This window comes from Cupressus sempervirens, chromosome 5, assembly GCF_028749045.1.
Source record: "Cupressus sempervirens isolate cs-2001-9-10 chromosome 5, ASM2874904v1, whole genome shotgun sequence".
In the NCBI taxonomy this organism is placed as follows: Eukaryota; Viridiplantae; Streptophyta; class Pinopsida; order Cupressales; family Cupressaceae; genus Cupressus; species Cupressus sempervirens.
Genome location: NC_143122.1, coordinates 1,033,706,946 through 1,033,734,043, shown reverse-complemented (window position 1 = coordinate 1,033,734,043; position 27,098 = coordinate 1,033,706,946). Strand labels below are relative to the sequence as shown.

Sequence of the window (27,098 nt, the reverse complement as noted above, 5' to 3'; positions counted from 1 at the left end):
AATTTGGTTTCTATTAGCATACTAACATTGCTCATATACAATTTCAGTCTTGTATTTTTACCTTCTAGACCAAATGATGATCTACAATGTTTCTTTCAAGTATTATGTTTAGATTCAAAACCCCTAGAAAGTTATTTGTACAAGGTACATAATCTTCAATATGTTGACTTGTTTTAGATTTTAGGCATAGTTTTGTTGAAGTATAGCATCAGTAGAAGTGATATACTGTAATAACCCCAACAGGTTATAACTTTGTCAAACACAAAGGCTTCTCTAATTCGCTAAAAAAGTAGCTAGAGCATTAGTTAGCCCAAATGGATAACTACAAACTGAAAATGGCCACATGATATCTAAATGTCGTCTTCTCTATATCTTGCTCTCTAATGCATATTTTCTTATTTGTAATCATTGTTATTCATATATATATATATATACCACCTTCACACACACACACACATTTTTTTTATTTTAATTTAATTTTAATATACATTTTGGCATGTTGGTTTTTATTTGTTATTTATTTTTGTTCTTGGTTTTCTTTTATTTTTATTTTGGCTCGTTCTTCTCTTTGTTCTTTAGTTATTCGTCTTTTTGTTCTTTTTCTTTTTCTTTTATGGCTTTTCATTGCTTGATTTCCTTTCTTGGATTTAAGTTTTAACTCATTTCATTTTTTAACCACACGTATGACAACCTTCATCACAAACTTATTACAAAGAAGTATCAAATATCATTGTAGAGTGCATGACTTCTGATATAAATGTTAACTTACACTCATTAACTACTGCACAGGTTTGTCAATGTAAGATGCTGACCTGCCACCATTTCTTATGCACATATTCAACTTATTTGTGTTCCTCCTGTGTCGAAAGGAAATTTGGCATGCATGTCTTTTTGCTGAATGATATTTTCATTTTCTAACTACCTCTTTAATTATTATTACCACCTTGTCTATGTTCACATGTTTTACTTAACATATATATCATTCACTATATTGTTGTCATATATAAATATTCAACTGTATATTTATATTGCCTTCAGTATGTTGTACTATATATTTCTATGCATCTCATGTCTATGATTTTTATATCAATGACAAGATCTAACGACATTGACATCAATGACAACTTCTTCTTACCTTTGACATTAATGACAATGGTTCCATCACTTTCAACATTAGAAAACGAAGTTCTAAAGATTGTACAAATCTAAAATCTATAAAAGGAAGATGTACATGGTAAATTATCAAATATCATGGTATGTTGTTGACCAATATTTAATATTTAGGACTGTATTAGGGTTGAGTTCTCTTATAGGCTATGGACGGGGTGTATTAAGATAATCTTAAGTTGCCAATTCTAGTTGGGGTTTCCACTTCGGTTGAGGGATCATGTTTGCCAGATTGACCAATTTTTTATTTTATTTTATTTTTTGGGGGGGCGGTGGTTTGGTGGGGTTGGGTTCATTAGTACAAAAGCCATGCAAGAACCATAAATATATAAATATAGTCAAATGTATTATTTATTAGACTAAAATAATATTATATTAAGTTTAGAATTAATATAAATATTATACACTTGTTATATTAAAAATAGAATAATATCATTCAATTTTAAAGATAATACTTCCAACCATACTTTTCAAGTTTTGATTTTGCATTTATATTTCGTACCCTTCTCACGTTCTATCTTATTCTTCTTGACAATAGATATTTGGAACTAGAACCTCCTCCATCAAGGGAGTGCCAACTAGAACCAAAGATAACCGCCCTAACCATCGATAGTATCCTACCCTCCCAAATGGTTCTCAATTCACCCATACCATCTATAGATTCTTATTATGTAGGGTCAAGGTGCATATGGTCGATAATCTTTGCACATGAAGACCAACAAAAATCCGGATGGGAACCTTTCATCAGTCAACTGGGGAGATAGACAACAACGCATGAAGACTAGTGATAAAATTGTTCCAATTAAAGACAACCAAACAAAGTAATCTAGACGAAGTGTGATATTTGGATTCCCCTAGCAAAGGATCGAACATTATCCATTCCTTTGATTTCAAGCCATCAACTTTAAAATTGGGCGGACCTGAACACATACTAAACCAATGCCTAGATTGGGTGCGAATTGAACCCAGATCCGGCCCAAGTAGTTGGTGAACTGGGTAACCTACATATGATCTACATATAGACACACTTGCACAAGCAGGCTACATTTTGAATATTATGTATTCAATATTGATATCATATAATATAGTATTATAAATCATTCTCTCAAAAAAATGAAAATATCTTTATATTAAAGATGACTATGATTTCAAGACTCGAGTAAAGAGGAAAACTTAGCTCTTAAATAAAAAGTAGCTTGTAGAATGGTAATGGTAATTCACACAAGTTACATAGAGAAATATAGCATAGATTCAATAGTATCAATAGAACATTCATTACTTGTACCAAAATGCCAAATGACGAGGAAATGTTCTCTTTTATTGATTACCAAAAACATCCGTACATCATTCAAGATTCCAAGTTCTTATATAATGGTCGGTTGGTTAGGAAAACCAACGGACGCATCCCCTCGCTTTCTAACTACCCGACCCAACAAAGCTTATCTAATGAAAAGTACTTTATTACATACTACATTTACCCCCCCCCAAACAAAAGAAGTTGTCTTCCAGAAAACTACCCAATACAACAAAAAACTCAGATATCAAGAAGAGGGAAGACATCCCTGTACATGGGGCCCCTCAAAGTTGCTGAAGATCTTGTTCAGCTGCCTTTTGTTTGGCACAAACCCCCTGTAGAACACACAAAGCGTCCATCTTTTTTGCCTCTTATGTTGTGATTCTGTCTTCCAAGGCAGGTTTTTTTACGTACTACATAGTTGATTCATTCTAAAGTAGCATCCTTTGAAAGCATTGTTTATGTCTTGTTCAAGCAAGGGCAAGAACAAATGGCATCTCTATGGTGACCAAAACAACAACAGGCATGTGTATAAGGAAATTAGATAGAAAAAATATTTCCCTTCTGTTACCCAAATATGTTATGCATTTATTAACTAATACAGTACATAAGGGAAAGCTCAACTAGGTGTTTAGATTTGAAGTCCACACACATATAGCCATCTCTCTCTAACTAATACGTTTCAAAAGTACTTACGCATTCAGAGCAATCACCCTAAGAAAGGTAACACTTGACTAAGTATATCAAAACATTGAAAGGGTTTCTGTTAACAGTTGACCAAGTATATCAAAATATGGAAAGGTTTTTGTTGACATTTAGTCTTGCATTGTATGATATAATTTAACACCTTGAAGTTCAATTGCAAATCTATAGCACAATATATAACAAGTGGAGAGACTTTCTACCAACCAGATGACCAATTTCAAGTTCTCACTTTTGTGCCATACATCTCTAATTGAGTCTGTAATTAGTGTAAATTGAATTGCCTACACATCTCCATTTGTGAAAGAAAAAAGCTAGTCTTAAATGCAATCAGTGATATGCAATACCTCTGGTGCTCTTCTAGCTGCTGGAATTCTTGTCTTAGTCCTGATAACTCCATTAGTGCTGCTACTTTCTCGTTTGTGACCTTTTTATCATGTAACACGAATTTCTTTCAGTCATATTTCTTTCCAGGCTTGGGCCAAAATATGTTAACAAATTAAACAACTAGTTATAAATAAGGAAACAAACTTCCTCAAGTCAAATATGATTTATAAGTTACACCGAAACAACTCTATTGAGATTTATGTTATAAAATCAGAAAATGTTGATCACATTATCCCATAGGTTCATCTTTCACAGTATACAAACAGTAATCTGCGTTAATCCAAGTTATTTTATAATTACACATGCTACTTATCATACACAACTATCAAACAATACTGACTTTAAGAGATGACATGAAAACACAATATTTTGTTGAAATCCAGCACAGATCATTAGAAAGAGGCAGATCAAGAAAAGTAGTAGAAATTCAGAGAGTTTCTGAAACATAGCAACTCGGAAATAAGTAGGCAAATTTTGCAGATGGTGGGAGAAAATCCTTATCACGGGATACACAAGCATCAATAAAGTATTAAATATTATATTTAGGCAATACAATTAGCTTAAAATTATGACATGAACTAAATATATAAAGGTATCACATTCCAAGACCTAATTCAATTTAACACCACCTTGCATAAATTGGGAGAAGACCTATGTCCCAAGGATCAAGTTTGAGTTCTTGTTCAGCAACAGTAATTAGATAAAGTTTGGCAAGAAAAAAACTTCCACAAAAGAAAACCAGTATTAGATTTGTCTTAGATAAGTTCAACAATATGAAAATATATATATGTTTAAATATTATAACTGCTAAATATATGAAATTTAATATATACCTAATCAGGTAAATTAAATATTTTAATATATTAAAATATAAATAAATAAAAACACAGTAATCACAATTTAACAAGCAATCTATTATTTTATTTTTCTCGCTAATAATTTCATGTTATTAAAAGATAAAGAAACATTAGATAAAGTAAAAGAGTGTTTCAATTCCAGTTTTGGACTTATAACGAATAGTCATAGCTATGAACAATCCATTCAAAAACTAACCATTTTACTTCATCACAGATTCAGTCCATGAGTTTTGCCACTACCATTACATAGTTCTACAATGTATCATCAAGTTCACAAAATTGGGCATTCAGTGATGCCCTAGCACACCAAAAAACCAGAGCATAAGAATAACAGCAATTACAAACCTTGACAATAACAGCTCTATCGATGAAGAGTTTTTCCCTTGATATCTCCAAACCTGCATTTTACACCATTTTCCTTCCTTCCTGAAAGTCTTGTTATTCGCCACTGTGCAAAATTAACCAAATTGAACTCCAAACCTGCCCTAACCAGACCTTTGTAAAAATTGTAGCCCATCTAAGCTTCAAAAAAATGGGGAATAAAAATTCTATCATTAAACTAGTCTTCAAAAAACCAGATCATTCTTACACCCCAATTGCAAAACAGAAAACTAGAAATTTGACAATTTTTACAAAAACTTCAGAGAACATCAAAACAAAAAGACATCAATCTGACCAGACCAAACACCAAAGGGAAAAGAAGATCACCTAGAATTCATCTAAGGGCAGAAGGGACTAAGCCCTGAATTCTTTCTCTAAGCATGGCATTGATTCGAGCCTCAGACTAGTCTTCCTCCACCCTGTTTATTTCCTCCATTGTACACCTTAGCTCTAGCAATTTCTCTTCATCAACCACAATTCATCCAACATAGGCCTTCATCTATGCAATGTCATCATCAATAATCTATTGCATAACCAATAATTTTAGGGCAAACCAAGCCTTCCTTACCTCCTTGAACCTTTTGTGCCTCAACCTTTCATTAAACCTCCAGATAAATGACATATGCTTAGTGCCTGGGATTTTTACAAGACCACTGCTTCTCACCCAAGTTAATTCCAACACCTAGAATGCAGGCCTCTAGAATTTCATCTGATCCAAACAATGCCCCAAGAGGAACCAACTTCCCCATCATAAATCTTATTGTCTTTACCTTCACCCAATTGTTATGCCCATGCCATGATCATTGAATAGATGTCTATGTAGGTATGATAGCGGTTTTCAACCTAATAGAACATTTCTTCTAATAACCAATCAACCTCCTCTGTAAGCCTTTAGTGGAGAAAATTGAACATTTTGTCCAGGTGAAATCTTACTATGACCATGGAAAGGGTTTTGTTATTTCCAGCATTAGAGTGTGAATGCAGTTTCCATTGTTAAAAAACTCAACCTATCTTTGTTCCGCTAGTGCTCTGGGAATTAACAATGACTTTTAGTTTTTAGGGCACACACCTCAATTACTTAAGGTGATTATCAATGGTAATGCAAATAAAGACTTGTAACATCCATCTTAGTACTTCTAAAAAGGACAATCCCTCAACTCCATCAGCTACACGCTACATTAAGGTGAAGGGTAATGGTGGCCAACTCAATGTGTAAGGGAGAAAATGTTAGAATGATTTCATTCCTCCCATCTGACATCAATGAAATTCTCAATAGCAATTTCAAATAAGTTAAGGAGTAAAGCCCAATTGGACATCGTGTCAACCTCCCTACTCTCTTGTCTTGTTATGTGTGATAGCTTAAAATCCTCAAAGAATGCCTACTCATCATTGATTTTGGAGATGTAGTTCTGGAGACGTAGTTCTTGAGGTGTCATGTCTATTGGGTGGATAGTCTGCAACCCATAGTTTTGGGTAAAAATCAAGTCGCAAAATAAGACAACCAGCCACAACATTTGAGACAGAGTCCCTCCTACCTTAAAGAAAAGGCTCCCCCTTCTCACTATTCCTTGGGTCAAATCAAAGTAAGCAAGAAGTCGAGAGATTATAAAATGGGTGTTACCAATATCCTTTCTTCTTATCTTTCAAGAAAGAATCCACTTACTCGTGGAGTGAGTAACGGGCAAGGTGAATCTCTAACTACACTTCTATCAAGAGTTGAAACTAGTGATACCGATAAACCTTCAGTAACTCAAAGGTTAGCTGAAAATATACCGGTTTGGCTCAAAGTCCAGTCGTACTTCTATATGGAAAAGCTCTACAATCAGGGCACAAAGACTCCTAAAAGCAAGAATAACTTAACTATTTTGCGAATTAAGAAAAAAGTATAAGCAACAGACAAAGCTTCTAGCTATATATTTCCACAACAGCTCCCAGTCAAAGCTTCGGCTCCGATTGCTTCTTAAATCATTATGCTCTTTTATTGAACACACAATAATAACATGAATAAAAAAAAAAAAGGCACAAATTACAGTCAAAGCTTCTAATTTGCTCTATTGCAATTGCTTCCAGTCAAAGCTTCGAATCCAATTGCCTCTTTTATTCACTTTTGTCAGAAATTTGCACTACACAATCAAAGTTAATGCTTGCACAAATGTGGCAAAGCTTTCTTGCATACAACAAAAGATGATTTTTACAATGAGGGGGCACTCCTTTATATAGGCACAGTAGTTGAGAAAAAGGTGGAGGAAAAAGTGAGAGCAACTCAACCAACTTTGACCTAGTCTAACTAAAAGAGAAAATATAGGGTTACATACAACTGCACATGCAACTTGCATTACATCTTTTCAAGTACAAGTAACTCGAATTACATGTAATTACATCCTTCGTGCAATGCATCCTCTCCAACTACAAACATGAAAGAAGAAGAAAGAAGACGAAAGAGAAGGAAACTATACTACAGATTGTTCTTAAGGGCCTTGTACTTGACGATGCAATCCCGAATGATCACAGGATCAGGAGTTCCTATACTCTGTACAGCTACATTCACCTTGATAACCATGGTGTTGCATCTTTTGATAACCTCTGACATTGATGAATTCTCTGTTGTCATTTGAAAACTTGATGTGATCCAGCGTTTCTCGCTCAAGTTGTCGTGAACTCTCTTTTGTAGATCAACACAAACTGGAGTCTCTGACACTTTGAAAACCTTCTCGATGGTGTCCAAATGTAAATTCAAAACAACTTTCCATCAACACCTTTACCTTCTTCTTTTTTCCGAGGTAAAGTGCTTGGCACATGGGAATGCATGCAAAACGAGATTGTTGATTTCCAAAATATGACTTAGGGCTTTCAACACATTATTGCATGAAAAATGATTACATGTAAGTGCAACATGTAACAAATGATGAAGGATGAGATGGAATATGAAGGCAAATGGTGGACAAGCTTTTACATGTAAGTGTGAATGGAAGATGAGGTGCAAAGCATCGAAAGATGCAAAAAACAGAAAAGTATGTATTTGCTCATGGAGGCACGAATGCAAGGGAAAATGAACTTTATAGTCGTCTTAGGTGAAAAGGTGAAGTCAAAGTGCACGAAAGATGAAAATGACATCTTTTTGACTTTTCAAAAAGTGACTTTTAATTAAAATCGAACCTTTGAGATGCAATTACACGTAAGGCATTTTAAGATCCAATACTCTCCAACACACAAACTCGAATTTGGAAATTGGGAAAAAACCAAAACATGAAAATGAACAATTTTTTCATTTTTAAAGAAAAAACACACTTTCCATGGCATTGATTTCAACAAGTGGCAATCATCAAACAATAATGTGCATAAAAATAGCAAGATAAGCATGAATTGATAAGCAAGTTTGAAAATGTCCACTTACTTGGAGGTTAAAGAGCCAAAATAGCAAGTTTTATAGACTTGAAGACTAATTCTCCCTCAAATCTGGATTTTCAAACAATTTTTTGACTTTTTTCGTACTTGCATGTAATGGACATTTAATTGTCGAATTTGACATGAGAAGGCCAAAAACATGGTCTCCAAAGCCAAGAGCACATATTAAAACTCAAAAACAACCCCTCTTGATCCATATGTAAGGGCTGGAATGCCATTTTTTGAGTTTTTTGAACAAAAGCATGACTTTTTAATGCAAAAATCTGAGCCGTTTTTGCAAAAACGTGACAAAAAAATGCATGCTTTTGAGTCATATTTGACTTGTGAATGCCAAAACGACATCCCCAAATGCATATACATGGATCCAAATGTAAAAAGTGGCCTCAAAATGCATAAAAGTGGATTAAAACCCCAATTTTCTAGGCATTTTTAGCAAAATCGTGATTCATAAAAGGCAAAATATAAGTTGTTTTTCACTTACAAATGCAAAAACGTGACCCTTGATGTATTGCCAATGATTGAATATGCCAAAACACCTCTTTTCCTTGCAAAAATGTGATTTAAATCACTCTAAAATGAATTTATTTGAAGATCTTTCCAAAAAGTGCCCTTGGAAGGAGTTTGGAAAAATGATTTTTAGCAAGATAGATCCATTTTAGTTGGTGTAAATAGGTATTTACCATTTACACTTTACTTAAGTTTACTTAGGTTAGTGCATTATTTTATTATTTCTCTTTATGAGACACTTGGGAGTTTGCGCACCTTTTTGGGTTGTCATGTAGACAACACAGAAGTACGCAACTCTAATTGTGCACATGGTGTCTACAACACAAGAGTTTGCATCATTCACTGAGTTGTCATGTAGACAACATAGTTTTTAGCACTCCTAATTTAGCACGTGTTGTTTACAACACTGATGTGCATGTTTCACCTTTGTAGGCTTATCCTCTCATCATCGCACTTACTTCCGCTTACTTCCGTGCGTAATGGAGGATAACCCATATCTGGTGAACATGTGCCTGGTTGTTGGACTTATCATGATACTGATTCCAAGCCATTCTAGATGCATCATAAAGGCCTTTATATTGAGGCACTCCTAGTGTACTTGTACATTGTATTGTATTATATTGTAATTGGGAGCGTCTAGAGCCAAAGCGGACCTCGCCATTGCGTCCGGAGCGACAATTTGGTGAACATTGACTATAAATTTGCCTATTTCAGGCCATAGTCAACCTAGAGGCAAAAAAATTTTGGAAGTTGAAACCCGAAGGCTCGACCTACAAATTTGGGTATGATCTTTTTTGATCTGTTAATTTAATTTTCGGATCAATTTTATCCTGCATTTTCTCTACAATTTCAATTTTTTTGTGGAATATTTTTGGGCGGCCAGGCAGAGAAAACTTTTTCGCACAAGCACCAGGTAGTGTCACCCCGGCCTTATGCAGTGTGGTATATATTTTATTTCGCAGGTGTTTATTTGTGGGCAGGATATTCCTTTAATATTCTAGATTCGCAGTACATTTCACAGCAAATTTATTTCTGCGGGCGAAAAGTTATTTTCCGACAAGTCATAGCCAGCGTTGGCCACTACCCAAGCAAATCCAGCGGCAGCTTTCCTTTACTTGGTAATTGTCACTTGTTCAATTTAAATAACTCTCTTCCCTAGCACACAGTGCATGTGGGATTAAACCCACATTGCCGTGCTAGAAAGTTGTTACCGCCAACAGCCCCTTATTCTTTCCGACAGTCAGGATTTCCTTTTCCCGTCAGCACTGCGATACACATGCAACACCTGCAAAGCAGTCCATGCGGCCGTAGTTGACCCCTGCGCACGTTGACTCAACTCTGTTGTACCCGCCAGTCCCTAACACGTGGCCAAATTAAAAACCTCCGCGTGGCATTTCCAACGAGCAACCCAGAGCCTGTCAGCGCCACCTGCACATAACTTGACACGTAAGCTTCCACACTATCACTATTGTACATCCACATCAAACGCCAGCTGGTCCACTGTACCACCCCCTCTCAACGATTTGTCAACAGTCCACGTCTACATCATTCGTACAATTCCATATCGTCCGTACAGTGACATGTTAGCAGTCGTACAGGGTGACATCATCACAAGTATGTACAGATGCTAGCGTAAACAATCTTCTATGCTAAAATTGACAATCGTTTGATCGTCATTATAGGGCAGTTTTGAACTACTGCAACGGCCATTTGACCGTCAAATTTAACACAGTGCTCTGCAGACCCCTCTTCAAATGCAGTTTTGATTTGGCAGCCCGACTTCAAACAGCCATAACTCGGTCAACCGGACTCCAAATCAAGTGCAATTTTTTTTATTTTGGGTAAAATTTTCTGAATTTTTCAGTGGTGCAGCTATTTTCTGGTTTTGTTTCATGGATTGGTCAGTATAAGCATTTTTTGGTGACTGCACCTGTCTAATCCTACTTTTTGCAACTTCAAACGCATCGTATAGGCTCATCTGGACTCCTTTTCAAGTTCAGTTTTTTTGAAAGTGTATATTTTTTCATCTAGTTTTCAGATCTGCAGTCAGATTGTAGTCTTACTTGGACAAAAATACCACTTTTAGAGATAGGTCCCGTTTTGCATTATATTGATTCACAATTGATGTAATTTTGAGCTACATTGTAATAGTCCAAATTTGTACTTTATACAGAGGTTGTAATCAGAAAAATTAGAAAGCCCACTTTGTCCATTTTGGCAAATGACCCATTGTAAACGCACTATATATATAGTTCCAAAATCATTTATTGGGGGGGGGGGGGGGGGGGTTTGATTGAGTGAAAAGGGGGGGAGGGTGTACTATGTACTGTGTCTCCTTGATCTTGTGTTCTTGCATTATGGGTTCTTTTTCAAAGTTAACTCCACATAATTATGCTACTTGGAAAGAAAACATTAAAGAGCCATTGGTAGAAAAAGGTTTATTGCGTTATGTCACCGGTGCTGCAAAGAAACCTCCTACTGATTCTAATGAAGCTTGGAAAGAAGACTGGGAATCCAAACAAGAGATGGCCTTAAGAACCTTGTTGAAAAATATCTCTGATCCTGTCAAATTTCACATTAGGAAGCTTACAAATCCAACAAAGGTTTGGGCAAAACTAGAAGCTTTGTATGGGACAGTGGATGAAGACATGGCTTACACTATAGAGGATAAACTTCTCAAGTTGGATCCTAGAAATGTATAGGGCACAAGTGAAGGATTGTGGTGAACCCATTAAAGATGGAAAGATGATTAAACACATCATGACTCATCTTCCACCTGAATATGCTCCTTTTGTTTCTAGCTTTAATACACACAAAGTGACAATGGGTAGTGCCTATGTTAAGCCTTCATTCGAGAAATTCTCAAAAATGTTGATCTTTGAATATGACAATCTAGTGGGAATGGGAATTCTGAAGTCTTCCAAAACCAAAGCCTTGGTAACAAATGAAAGTAATTCAAGTGGCAAAAACTCAAACAAGAAGCAGAAGCAATGGAAGGCTAAGCCACAAGATGACACACAACAGTCCTCCTCAAAACAAAAATCTTCCTCAAATCAGTCTTCTTCCACTCAACATTCTTCCTCACGACAAGGAAAGTCTTCTTCCAAGAACAATCAAAAGGGGAACAATTCCAACAAGAAGGAGAAGAAAACATGTTCCTATTGCAAGAGGAATGGTCATGACGAACATGAGTGCAAAGATAAGCAGATTGATGAATTGGTCAATATTATGAGGAAACACAAAATTGATGTTCCAAATGCATACAAGGACAAGGGTTTGTCATCCACTTCAAAGGGCAAGGGCCAAGCTTTAGTTGCAAGTACAAACAATGTTGAGGAATGGGTTCTAGATTCAAGAGCAACTCATCATATTGGTGCTTCAAGGGAGCAATTTTCCTCTTTAAAACCTTCAAATGTACCATACATCTATGTGGGCAATGATACTCAAGTTGAAGTTGAAAGTAAAGGGAATGTTGAGTTAGAGAATGGCATCTTCAAGGATGTACTACATGTTCCTAATCTTAGCACCAACCTTCTCTCCATCTATCAAATCACTCACTATGGATGTGGCAACAAAGTAGAGTTCCTCCCCAACATAGTAGTGGTGAAAAATCTCAAAGATGATTCAATGGTGGCGGTTGGAAAGGCAAACCATGAGACTAGACTTTATTCTTTCTCACATTTTGTGCCTAAGTCCACGTCTCTTGCTTTGTTGACTCATACAAACACACAATGTAAACTATGGCATGAGAGATTTGGACACCTTAATTATCGCTACCTTCAGCAATTAAGCAACAAGGAAATGGTCATTGGTCTACCTCAAGTCAAGTTTTCAGAGGGTGTATGTCCAGGTTGCGAAGCAGGTAAACATCCCAAAGAGAAATATGACAATGGGAAGTCTTGGAAGGCAACTGCTGTTCTACAAGTGGTTCATAGTGATGTAGCTGGCCCTTTTCCAATACCATCCTTTGGTAAGGCCCGCTATGTTCTCACATTTATTGATGACTTTTCAAGGTACACTTGAGTCTTTTTCCTTGGTCATAAGAGTGAAGTCTTTGACAACTTTATCACATTCAAAGCTCAAGTTGAGAAAAAAATCTGGGAAAGCCATCAAAATTCTAAGGACAGATAATGGCAGAGAATATGTCAATTCCAAACTTATAGACTTTTGCACACATGAGGGGATAGATCTTCAACATTCAATTGCATACACGCCACAGCAGAATGGTGTAGGTGAAAGAAAGAACAGAACCCTTAAAGAAATGACTACTTGCATGCTTCAACATAAGTCTCTCAATCAAGTGTTTGGGCTAAAGCCATGTATTGTGCCAACTACATCCAAAACAAAAGTCCACATAAGGCCTTAGATGGAATAACACCTTTTGAGGCATGGTGTGGAAGGAAACCAAGTGTTAAGCACTTCAAAAATTTTGGTTGTCTAGCATGGGCTAGGATACCTCCACAAAAGCAAAAGGCATTAGAACCACAAAGCAAACCATGCATATTCGTTGGATATCTTGATCATCTCAAGGCATACAAACTAATGGATCCAGAGACACATGAAATCTTTTATGAGAGGAGTGTTCACTTTGAAGAGACATGTCCAAGTTTAGCTTCTTCAACTCCTCCTCCTTCCTCCTTAGTGGATACTGATCATAGTGATGACAATGACTCGGAAGATGAGATTCCTCCAACTTTGACTCACAGGGTACCACCTTTGCAAGGTCAACAAACAATTGAGGACATTCCTTCTTCCTCTTCCACTAAACCTCGTTGGGCACAGCAAACTCTTGATGTAGCAGGTTCATTGGTGGGAAATCCTTCAGACACTCGGAGGACTAGGTCACAGCACAAGTCATTTCCACATGCATATATAGCCATTGCTTCAGATCCACAATCTTTTAAAGAAGCATCAAGGATTCCAGAATGGGATAAGGCTATGGAGGAAGAATATAATTCATTGATGAAAAATAACACATCGGACTTAGTTCCCCTTCCTAAGGGAAGAAAAGTGGTTCGATGCAAGTGGATCTATCAATCCAAATTTGCAGCGGATGGAAGTGCGGATAAACATAAGGCTAGACTATTGCCAAAGGTTTCTCGCAGGTTCCATGTATTGACTATACAAAGACTTTTGCACCAGCTACCAAGATGAACTCCATTCGCCTAACACTAGCAATAGCTGCAGCTCAAGGTTGGGTTGTACACCAAATGGATGTCAAGAGTGCATTTTTTAATGGTGATCTTCATGAGGAAATTTATATGGAGCAGCCATAGGCATTCATACAGGATTCTACTATGGTTTGCAGATTGAAGAAGTCTATTTATGGTCTAAAGCAGGCTCCTCGGGCTTGGTATGCCAAAATGGATTCCTTCCTCCTCTCAGCAAGTTTCACCAGATGTCATTCTAATTCGAATGTCTACATTCTTCAGAAGGATGACTCTCACTTGATCTTAGTACTTTATGTCTAGTGGAGCCTAAATTTTTGGCCTCCATTTATGAAATGCTATTGGAGATAATCATAGATGTCAAAAGCCAAGAATAACATGGAACGAAGCTTCAATGAGTTCAATAAGATGGGTGAACACAACTCTGGAATTGATGTTGTAATTGATAACATATGAATTCTCAAGACATAGAAATCCCTGATCCAGTAAATCCACGAGATATTGTTACAGATATGGAAACTTGTTCATGCATCTTTGATTAGTTCGGCAAACAGACTTTTGCAAATGGTACCACCAACATTGAGATTTATTTTAGATGAAGAGATGCCACATTACCTGCTTTCAAAGGACCTTATTTTGCAAATTATTGGTGAAATAACTATATCTGGAGGAACATATTGAGCAATGGAATTTACAGGTTCCACAGTTCAAAGATTGACTATGGAAGATAGAACGACGTTGTGCAACATGGTTGTTGAAGCAGGAGGGAAGAATGGTGTTGTTCCAGCAGATTAGATAACTTTTGATTATCTTGAGGGAAAGGCAACGTCCAGTTTTGAACCACAGTATGGTGATAAAGCTTTTACTTCCAGTCCTATAAATATGCATCTATACAGGCTATTATAGCATGGTGATGGCAGTACCTTATATTTGAATGTTTCTTAATAAGAACAACGATAACCATGAAGATGAGTATGCATATATCTGGAGGAATTGAATAGTTGGCAATAAGGAAGGATAATATACAAAGAAAGGAACAAACAAACTTTTGTCCCAGTCAGCAGAATCAGCGTTCGAGTGCATTAAGTGCAAGGACATAAACAAAGCCTAGTGTGTAGAAGTGGATGTCCATAGCTGAAAAGGATCGGGAGTAATGATCAAATCCATCGAGAAAAGGAAATTATCAATGCATATTTGAATTACAAATTGTATGTTCTGATATATGCAAAGGGTCAGGAGCTGCTTGTATACAACCAGTTGAGCCTCATTGAAAGTACAGAATATCGAATGAATATGAAAAGATGATCTTCAGTGAATACAGAAATAGTGATAATCAAGACACTCTTGTGCAGATTACATGCTGTCAGGGGTGTTGATGTGCTTATTGTTGAAGACTCATGGATCTAATAAATAAAGTGAGATAATAATCGTATACTACAGCCAGATGTTGGATAAAAGGCAATTTGAAAGACTTTCAAACAAAAATAAGTGAATAAGATAATAATCAATAGCTCAAATAAAAACGGCACTATGAAGGTTGTCACAAGTGATTACAAGAGATCTAGAAGACCAAGGACACTATTTCCTAGTTCATAACAATTAATAGACAAGATAAAATAAACATATGGTACTATTAAGGAGATTCATCACCAGTGATTGTTAATAAAGATATCAAATTAGTCTCCAACAGTCATCGTGAAGGTTGTGAAAGAAACAAAGTTAAAACCGGGCACATAAAAATCAAATAGCATATCCTCCTCATGTGGATGCCATCAGGACCAGTGTTACGGGACTCGGACTCGCCTCTGACTCGAAAAGTCAAAATCCGACTCGGACTCGAACTCAGCCAAGACTCGGCAAGGACTCGAAAAATCATACAAGTATAATAACGAACTTTTGAAGGAAAAAATTGAATAACATAATATAAAGTTGAAGATTTAAGATTTAAGATTCAATCCTTAATAGGTTCTTGACATGCCACATCATTTTCAGAATTCATATACATTGTAAAAAACATCTTTCGGAAATCTCTATCTTTTTAAATTTTTTTTAAAAATAAATAAATAATTTTTGTTTTTTTAAATTTAAAAAAAATAAAAAATCAGAGTCCTAGGTTCTGGACTCGCCGAGTCCATGTGGACTCTGCCAGGACTCGGCCAAGTCCGAGTCCAGAGGCAGATTGCCTCGGAAACATGGACTCTGCCTCGGACTCGCAGAGTCCTAGCATGACTCAACGAGTCTCGTAACACTATCAAGACTTAGAAGAGCCACGAAGGTATGTAGCCAATAAAAGCCAACAATAATAAATATCTATTAGCTCCTGAACCCCAAGTCACGTGTGAAGAAAAGGAAAAACTATCCGACTAAAACAATAGCAAACACCAAATATTGAAGGATTGATGGGAGTATCTAAAGATGGTGTTGATCTTGAAGATGAACAATTCACTTAAGACGCACAACTCTGTGAATCTAAAGACAAAACTTCTGATGAAAAGAAGAGGAGAGTCAGGCAAACACTACGCAAGACCTACACAAAGTGGCACGTGAATGCAAAGAGCTCCAAGTCAAGAGAGAAATCGAAGTCCAAAATGAAGCCACCACGTCCAAAGCCATGAAAGTTGAAACACACAAGCAACGATACTCACCGCATATACAAAGTAATGAAAATATTTTGCCCTGGACCATCAGGAGATTTTATGCGATGGAAGAGAAAACACAATCAAAGCCATTTTCATCCAAGGTTTTGTGATTTAAAACTTGCGGGATTATTAATTTATAAAGGGAAGGATTAAGATAATTAAAATCATTCAAACTATCAAAGGCACCAAAAGTTTCTCTTCAAAAGGTGCGATTATGTAATTTTAATATTATGACTCTTGACTTTGAAAAGTCATATCCTGAAATGAGTAGGATATAAATAGGAGTTCTTTTATTCAAAAAGAGAAGTCACATTCGAACATCCATTCAAATATTGAGAAGAAGCATTTTTATATTTATATATTTTGTGAGGAATAAGGGTTCAATATGACTTTATAATGAAATCTCATTATTTTATTATTATAAAATTATTTTATTTTAATAATAAAATAAAAATGTTCTTTGTTTATCATTAATGGCATGGAGATTTAAACTACAGGCGAATCATCCTTCATAATTATATTTTAGAATTTTCTATATGATTTTGATATCAGATAAGTGGACATGGTCAATCAGCATTTTAAATTTGATCATCATAGGTGTTGTGAGATATTAAATTGTTTGCATACCTCTATCCACTTTGTCTCCTTCTCAGCGCAGTTAAAATTCAATCTGGACTAATTTAAGATTGCATTATAATTGGTTTGTCCCATCTGGATTAGTAATATTGTTGGCAGTATAAGTTCATTGAACATTATGAAGTTGTACGTGAAAGTTCACTGAAGGTGACTCTATCGCTTGGATTAGCAAAGCAATGGTCTTTTGTTATTAAAGTCAAAATTTAATATATCCTTCTCACAAAAAATCAAATTCATTATTATTTAAATTTTATCCAAATACTCGGCATCTAGTTTCATTCTAATCGAGTTCAAGTACCTTGCCAGCCAAGGAACTCGCAAAGTTTAAATTCGCTATAGAAAACCCTTGAATTGAGCAGTCTGTGTTAAGGTAAAGGTTTAACTGCCTGGGTGTAGCGGAGCTCGAAGTATAGGGGAATCTAAGCGGTTTCTGTTTGTTGGCCAGAACTGATTGAGAAGTCCTATCGGAGAAGTGGCAAGCTCTTGTATTTCCAATCTGCAGTTTTGGGAACCAACAATGTCGATGACTTGATCATTATAGGGAGCACTTCATCCATCATAGCCAGTGTCAAGACCTCTCTACAGGACAGATTTGCCATGACAGACTTGGGATTGCTACATTACTTCCTTGGCATAGAGATCACATAGTCTTCAGCAAGAATCACACTTTCATAGCCCAAGTATGCTCTTCACTTGCTTTCTCAATTTCACATGAGTGACCGCAAGCCTGCTCCTACTCCCTTCCTATTAGGTGTCAGGCTAGAGGTTAAGTGTACCACTCCACTTGTTGATGCGACATTATACAGACAGTTAGTTGGGAGCCTTATCTACTTGACACACATGCGCCCTGATATTGCCTTTCCAGTTGGTATGATTTCACGTTTTATGCAAGAACCTCATGAGCTTCATTGGAAGGCTGCCAAGCGCATTTTGCATTGCATCAAGGGTACACATACACATGGGATACATTATGCAGTAGATACAGGGCTTCAGTTGGTTGGATACAAAGATTTAGACTATGTAGGAGACTTAAATTCTCAGAAGTCTACTTCAAGGTACATATTTCAACTTGGTTCTAGCCCTATTTGTTGGCAAAGTAAGAAGCAAAACAATGTTGCTCTTTCTTCCATAGAGGCTAAGTATCGAGGAGCTGTCAATGCAGCTACAGAGGCTCTTTGGTTACGGCACATCCTGGAGGAGTTTGGATTTGATCTACCTAACCCAACAATTGTTCATTGTAACAATCAGAGTGCCATTGAAATCTCTAAGCATCCAGTTCAGCATCAACGGACAAAGCACACTGAGGTTCATATGCACTATATTAGAGAGCTTATACATGAGCAGATCATTGCACTACAATACTGTCCTACAGCAAAGAAGGTCGCTGATATCTTCACCAAACCCTTCACTGAGGTCAAGTATACTCATTTGCAAGATCTCTTGGGGGTGCAGGATGTTGCAGAAAGGGGAGTCCCTTGACTTCTCTCTTCATCTTCTTCTGGGAGGGATGTTTTCCTCTTATGAGGTTTTCTTCTCTCTCTTCTTCTCTATTGTACTCATCTCTCTTTTTGGAGGAGGGTTTTTCCCATGAGGTTTTCCCTCTTTCTCCACTTTATGAGAGATTGCATTGCATCATTCTAGCATTTCTTTTGTACCTGGGTACCTAACATGGCCTCATAGCTGGGACCCATTATGCATTAGTGAGCTTAAGTGCACTCCCCTAAGTTGCACTTAAGGGAGGGTGTTGGTGTAAATAGGTATTTACTATTTACACTTTACTTAAGTTTACTTAGGTTAGTGCATTATTTTATTATTTTGCATTATTTTATTATTTCTCTTTATGAGGCACTTAGGAGTTTGCGCACCTTTTTGGATTATGTAGACAACACAGAAGTACGCAACTCTAATTATGCACATGGTGTCTACAACACAGGAGTTTGCATCATTCACTGAGTTGTCATGTACACAACACAGTTTTTCGCACTCCTAATTTAGCACATGTTGTCTACAACACTGATGTGCATGTTTCACCTTTGTAGGCTTATCCTCTCATCATCACACTTACTTCCGTGCTTAATGGAGGATAACCCATATCTGGTGGAAATGTGCCTGGTTGTTGGACTTATCATGATGTTGATTCTGAGGCATTTTAGATGCATCTCAGAGGCCTTTATATTGAGGCACTCCTAGTGTACTTGTACATTGTATTGAATACTATACAGTTATTCTAATCATACTCCAGTCTAATTTGTGCTTGTGCTTTGAGTTCCTTGGTCTTGGGTGAATTCTGCCCTAAGGTAGATTCTTACAATTTTTGATGTTAGAAAATCCATTGCCAAGCAAAAACGACCCTAATGGGAAAGATCTTATGCAAATCTACCAAGTAAATCTCTCACAATGAGCAAAATCAGATTCTTGGAGAGCAAATGCATGTGTTCTTCCAAAATCGAACCTTTTTGGGTGATATGCATGTTTTAAAATATGTTTTTAATCAAAATTGGACCTTTTGAAGTGACTTGCATATTTTAAAAACTCTCAACAAAGAAAATTGGACCTTCTGGAGTACATAGCACATTTTAAAACATGCATATGATCAAAATCAGACATTTTGGGGTGCAATGCATATTTTAAGTTATATCTCACTTTTTTGATGCAATGACACAAAAACTCACCTTTTGATGTAATGACACCAAAAAGGTCCACTTTTGATAGTGCTATGCATATTAAGTTGAACTTTATATGTAGTGACATGTAAAATGTCCACTTTTGATGGATTTTACATGTATTTGCATATAAAATGTCCACTTTTGATAACTTAAAGTTATTAAACAAACATATATCAATTTAAACTCACTAAAATGTTACCTTAATGGGAAATAAACAATATGTATATATCATATTAAAAATATAACACATAAATATCATTTAAAAAGTAACATTTAAATGAGCATTTGATTTAATAATCAAAAACTAAACTTAAACTATATAGTTTATATGGTGACTTAAGTGAAAAATCAAAAAGTAGCTCAACTTAAAATTATAACAGAAAGTGCCTTATAGTTACTTTAAGTGAAAATTTAAAAGATACGGTAACTTAAAAACATAACATCAAGTGAATTTAAGTTATATTTTTCAAAAAGTGAATGTCAAATTGAAAATATAACATAATATTTTTAATTCATGTTGTTGCACCAAAAAGGTCCACTTTTGAGGCACTAAAATTGCCATATCTCTTGACTAACAACTTTGATTACACTCTAGGTTAGACCAAATCGAAGGGAAAACCGAAAGCCATGACATGAGAAAAACCAGAGAACTATAAACTAACAAACGTAAACTCAAAAACAAAGAAAACGACGATGAAGGCCTCAAAAATCAAGTTAAAGCTCAACAAAAAGAAAAACGAAAGACTTGACAAAAGCTATGCTCCACAGAGTTTTCGGGATGGGGACGTTTTAGGGGACGAGAACGTGTCTCTGGTACGGGTACAGGTCGAAGCCAAAATTTAGGGGACGGGACCTTAGGGGACGGCTATAAAATATAGGGGATTTTAAATTTTTTATATATGGAAAATTAGACTTCTTTAGAGATATATTTCTAATATGCATACCATAACAATGATAAATCATAACATTGATAAACCATTCACCATAGAATACATGGAAATTGAAAACTATTAAGATTAGAATCAAAATGAGAATATGATATAATGATATATCCGAATATCACATACAATTAGCAAAAATGCCCAAAGGCTCTAAGTATCAATCTATCATCATCATGCATGAAATGAAAATCAAAATGACATAATAAAAGTAAATACTAGAAGTGTAAATGAGATGTCCAACTCCATAATAATCAAAAGCAATAATGTATCTGAGTATCTGAAAAGCAGAAAGCCAAATATATGGCTGTCCTCTAGGAATCTAAATCTCTATCTAAATCAAGATCATCATCAATCTCATCCTCTGAATCACTGGCAGGGGTAGGCAGAGGGTCCTCATCCAATGGAACACCAAGCAGCCCTAGGGGTGTGTTATCCTCATCAATCTGCAATGCATCCTCAGGATTAACATCCCAACGTAGTGCTGGAGTCTGTCGATACTCAAGACTCTGTCGCTCCTATAGTCGCAATACACTATGAACAGCCACAAGCTTCCCCGATCGTCTAGAGGTAAGGTTATTCCTCTTGACCAATTGAATGAAGCTATATGTAGACCAATTCCTCTCTGCAGCAAAGGAACTCGCAACCTGTGAGAGAAGATGGGTGGCAAGGGCTTTCAGCTCAGGTGCATCTCTACCATGCCATGTCCACCATCCACTCGGGTCCTTTTGAGCTAATGTAGCTCTATCAGTCCTCGGCTCTAGTCTACCAAATGTTGGACCACGAAGATTGGCAAAGTCAAGCCATTGCCCTCGAATTTTTGCAGCATCCTCTGCACTATACATTTTTGAAAGGGCCTTGAAGAAGCCCTCCTTCACCTATATTGAACAAACAAAAATTAAGAAGTGAGAACTTAGAGTTTATAAACTTCACAAATAAAATAAATTTTTTTTAAATGTATTATAAAATCAGAATTTTTTAATAAATTAAACTCACCTCCTCATCATGAGATGGAAGCACTCTCCCAAGCCTTGGTGCATACCATTTTGGATTGACTGCATAGGCTGCCATATGAAGTGGGGTGTTCATAGTGTTCAAACTTTTCATTACAATGGGCTTAAGATGCTCCTCATAGAACTCCAAAATAGGTTCCTTATCTTTAACAACTTGCTTGATCTGCCCAAGCATGCTATCAAAGGTCTCATAAATCTCTCCAAGGCTAGGAGAGTCAGTATCAACATATCTAATGACCTGCACAATAGGGTCAATGAAGGAGCAAATTTATCTGCAAATGAAAGAAAATTGCAAGTGAGAAACATAATATGTTAAAAAAATCAGCAAGTGCTTAAATCAGAATTTTTTTTTTATTAAATCAGCAATAATAACAATTATGATGTCCACCAATTCTTAAGTTTCTTACCTCATTGTGGTCCACCAATTTTCATCCAGGATTCTTCATTTGACAAGTCTTCCATCTAGGGTGCTTGATTCATGCCATCTATTCCACTCTGCATTGACCACCATGGATTGTAAGGCCTCTTGGACCTCAAGCATCCTCTCCAACAAAATGAAGTAGCTAGCATATCGAGTTTCCACAGGCTTGAGGAATTCTTTTTTGGAAAATGTCCTAATTAAATGCAAGAGATGTGTGATGATTGCAAATAAACATTTGCACGTCTCTAGCCTCAAACACCATAGTCTTTATCCAATCAATTTTTCCAAAGTCTTTCAAGGTGTTATTCAATGCATGTACACAACATGGGGTCCAAAAAATGTGTCTGTAGGTGCTCTCTACTATCAATCCAGCTGATTTACACACTCGGGCTGAATCAGTGACTACTTGCACAACATTTGAAGCCCCTACCTCTTCTATAGCATCCTTCAAAATCTGAAATTGGAAGGATTCATCCTTTTGTTTTTCCGAACAATCAATGGCTCTAAAAAAATAGGCCCCTGCTGTACTAGTGACAATAAAATTGATAAGTGGTCGATGTTTGATATCGGTCCAACCATCCATGATAATAGAACATCCATCACTCATCCATGTTTGCCTCATATCCTCCATCAAAATGTTTACTTTTGAGTATTCTTTGTCAAGGATAGTGGTGCATAATTTAGTCTCTCCTGGTGGTACAAATGAGGGACCAGCAGCATAAATATCTTTGCACATTTGTTTATAGAATGAGAAACGAGAAACATGGTATGGTATGCCATGAGCAACAAGAAATCTGCCAATGGACTCTTCAGCTCTCTCTTTTGCTTGTATGTTGAATAAATCAGCCACATTGGTATCTCTCTTAGTCTTGGCCTTTCCCTTCCCTTTACTAACAGTGCTACTGGGAGTCAGTGAGGGTGTGGGTGTGCTACTCGTAGGACCCCCGGATTTCAATAACTCCCCCTCCACATACAACCTATTGGCCTCAAGTTTTTCTTCCTCCGTAATTTTTTTGCAACTTTTCACCCCTTGCCCACCTATTCATAAAAGATGGCAATACACTCTTGTGTAGCTCCCAAAATAATGCTTCTTACATATATGACACTCCCGTTCCCTACTACCACCTGAATTTTTCTTCTTATTCTTGTCTACTTTTGTGGCAAATTGTAGGAGAGGTTTCTTAGGATTGAATGGGCCTTTGGCATATTGTTTTAGGGCTTTGGAAGGGCACTCAAATGGATTAGGCATTGCATCTTCCATAGGGACATCTACATTAGGCTCATCAATGGCTGCCCTAGGTCTTTTTTTTGGTCTTTGTAATTGTGACACTTGAGTTTCTTGCATGGCAACTTCCATGCTATCACTACTTCCCTCACTCTCACTGCTGCTCATGTTTTTGCCTTTGGATTTTACAATGATTTATAGTACACTACTGCAAGTTATAGAAAAAAAAAAATATTTCAATGTTCCATTAACATGCCCTCTCTATGTCATTGAAAAAACTGAAAAATGACAACAAACAACAATGAAGTTTGAATCAAACAAAAAGAAAATAAAAAACATACCTAGAATGAAGTAGAAATGAAGGCAAAACCTCCTCTTCCACCTCCAAAACACACTCCTCTTTTGTTGTTGTTGAATGTTTTCCTCTTCCTCTTCCCAACTTGCAAACAACTCCAAATGAGCAATGAACTCCAACTTTAACTATTTAAGAAGAGACATTAGGGTTAACATCCATGTGGGCCCTAGGCGGAATAGAAAAGACTCAAAAAAAAATTTTAAAAAACCTTTTTTTTTTTTAACTTTTTAACTCACCCACAGCCGGCTGGAAAATAGGGGATGGCATGAGCAAAAGGGTATGGGCGAGGGACGAGAAAGCCATCCCCGGTACGGAAATCCGTACCCAAGTTTCCTATGAAATTTGTTTTAGCATTTCGGGGACCGTCCCCTTTTCCCTCAAAAAGGGACGTCGTAGGGTACGGCCAAAATCCGTACTCGCGTCCCCGTTTCGTACCCGGTACGGGTACTAGGGTACAGAGCCAGGGGACGCGTCCCCATGGAGCATAGGACAAAAGCCTTTAGTAAAACAATTTGTTATATGAATTGAAATTGATTGATCGATCAATATTAAACACTTGAATGTCAAATTCAACTTAGAGAGACATGAAACTAGCTTGAAAAAATTGTGTAACATTTTGTGGTGACAGAATGCAAGACAACAATACCTCCATGTCACCTTTTACAAGGGCCTTAATGATTATTTGCGAATCACCTTCAACATGTAGTTTTGTGGCTCCTAATTGTTTTTTAAGTTCTGATCACCAAGAGTGTTGCTTCAAGTTTTCCTCCCTTCTCCCTTGTCTTTTTATGTGATTGCTCAAAATCCTCAAAGAATACAACCTCATTATTGATTTTGGAGATGTAGTTCTAGGAGTGTCATGCCTTCATGTCACCTTTTATAATGGCCTCGATGATTATTTGCAAATCACCTTTAACATGTAGTTTTGTGGCTCCTAATTTTTGTCAAGCTCTGGTTGCCAAGAGTGTTGCTTCATCTTCTGCAACATTATTTGTACCATCCAAATGACATTTTCCTCCACTAGCAATGATCCCCTTTTGATTCATTGATTATGAATCCTGTCCCAAAACGGCCAAGGTTCACTTTGGAAGTGCCATCAAAGCAACACTTCCACCAACCTTCTTTAGGTCTTTCCCGTTGGAAACAAGCAACCATTATTAATAAGAACTTATTCAAATGCTAAATATATCAAGTTTAACATATTGATAACTAATAATCAAAATTAAATATTTTAAGATATTAAATTTAAATATTCTAACAAATTAAACAATGTTTAATCATTTTTTATATTGTATATTTAGTATTTACTTCTAGATTCAGTTTTGAAGTATTTTTCGCATAATGTTTTTGATCACACTCCATGATCCATGTTCATTTATTATAATTTGATTCAGAAAAAAACTAAAAGAAAGATAAAGAAAAAAGAATAAGCCATAAAATCAAGTGGAGAATAAAACGAAATCCTCACACAACATGCCTTGTAACTCATCTATGCAAGCAAATTCCTGAACCCATAACAAGAGAAATAGAGTGACACATAAAAAGCCGTTGATGCTAGCAGCAAATTTGTCAATGGAAGCCCAAATTTTTACTCAGAAAAATCAGGTTTAAATTGTGTTATAATATATATACCATGGTTACCAGGAGACCCGTCTCCTACACCTGGAGACGCGTCTCGGAGACCCCCAGTACCAAAGACACGTCTCTAGGTATCGGAGACGTCCCCAAAAATGTTTGGATGCAAAAGGTTTTGGTTGCCATCTCCAAAGTCCCCCAACCAACAATTGATGTCTCCCACCAAAAATATTGAGCATAAGGCATCATAATACTCCTAAATCTTATCCTCTATCATCACCCCTTAAAAAATTGTTATTACTTATATCATATATGTTAGTAATTATAATGATAGCCACTATAGTTTTCCAATCAATTTGCTTAATTGCCTCTAGAAAGACTTGTCAATGATGTATAATTATTTCTTTATTAAACAACAATTAACGTCTCCAAGTACCCCCGTCTCCTATTTTTGAAAATTAGCCGTACCAATACCAATACTAGTCTCCAAGGTCTCCAAGTACCCCAGTCTCCTGGTAACCTTGATATATACATACATAGATATATATACATATAAATAGATATATATGTGTGTGTATATATGTATGTATGTATGAATGTATGTGTATATATAGAATCTCTAACCATTTCTACCATACAAATATTTCAAGTTTCTAAATCCATAAAATTTCAATTTTCATAGATTGAATTCGCCAAACCCTGTGACATAGCATACGACAGTGTAATATAATAAGTATTTCTCCACGTGTTAATTTTTCTAAGATTCGTTTTGTTATGACATTTTCACGCATTACTCCCTAATAAATGGGGGGGGGGGGGGGGGGGGGGGGGCCTACTTTTCTGAGGTTAGTGTTTAGGGGTATAATGTTCCCGTTTTTAGCGAGTCTCTGCAGTTGGCTTGCTCAATTCATTGTTACGACCCCCGCGAACTAATAGTGGGATTTGAGGGTCGTAGTTGTGGAGATGCCATATTTGGCAATGCAGTTGGTGGGACTGGCAGTTGGTCATCACCTGCATTGGATGGAGCTATTTAATTGAGCAGTTTATATTTATTATTTAATTAATGAAGCTTTATCTTTATAAAGGCACTTTATATTCTCTAGTGTAATAAAACATAATTGTAAAGATGTAATTTCTTAATTGAAAGTGTGTAGAAGAAGCTAAGTGCTGAATTCTGTTATAAATATGAGCCCATTTGGAGAGAAAAGCACCCTATTCTCTATTTTTCTTTATTCTCTATTTTTCTTTTTGTGGTCCTTGTGAGGGTTTCTGAGTATTCTTTGTTTCAATTCCCTTGCTACGGTATAAGGGTTTTGATTCTGAGGTGTGCATTTTAATCCATAGCTTAAGTACTATGGATTAAATTCTGAGAATTGGTAAGTGTCTTCCTGAGCTATAATTCACGTGGTTGGAAGGACTTCTAGTTTTCTGAGAAGTTTTCAAGACTGAATTATTTAGACTCCCTACTGTTTCGTCTGTATCTAGGAAGCATATGGTGGCAAGTGAGTTCAATGTGAATATTAATTCTGGACACCAATCTTTATCCAGTTTGGACTTGAGTATTACATATGTTTGGGCATTGTAAGTTTGGCAATCACTGTGCCCACAGTTAGAATATTTAACATCACAGCATGCGTCTAAGCATTGCCCATTGAGCCTGCAATCTGGGCATCTTTAGACTGCTCATGTAGATTGTTACCCACATTTCACGCAGCTTGTCTTCACCTAAAGCAGGTGGCTCTTAACTGTAAGTTAGGGTCTC

At 36.5% G+C, this 27,098-nt stretch overlaps 1 protein-coding gene across 6 annotated transcripts in view; it reads right to left on the bottom strand.

The window, feature by feature from the left end:
* The window catches only part of MEE13 (myosin heavy chain-like protein), a 263,268-nt gene that overhangs the window by 45,866 nt on the left and 190,304 nt on the right, over positions 1-27,098 (bottom strand). For all 6 annotated transcript variants that reach the window (XM_089833370.1, XM_089833374.1, XM_089833369.1 and 3 more), the window contains one exon: positions 3,511-3,590. In XM_089833370.1, coding sequence (XP_089689496.1) covers positions 3,511-3,590 — 80 coding nt within the window. The remainder of the gene's footprint in view (positions 1-3,510; positions 3,591-27,098) is intronic.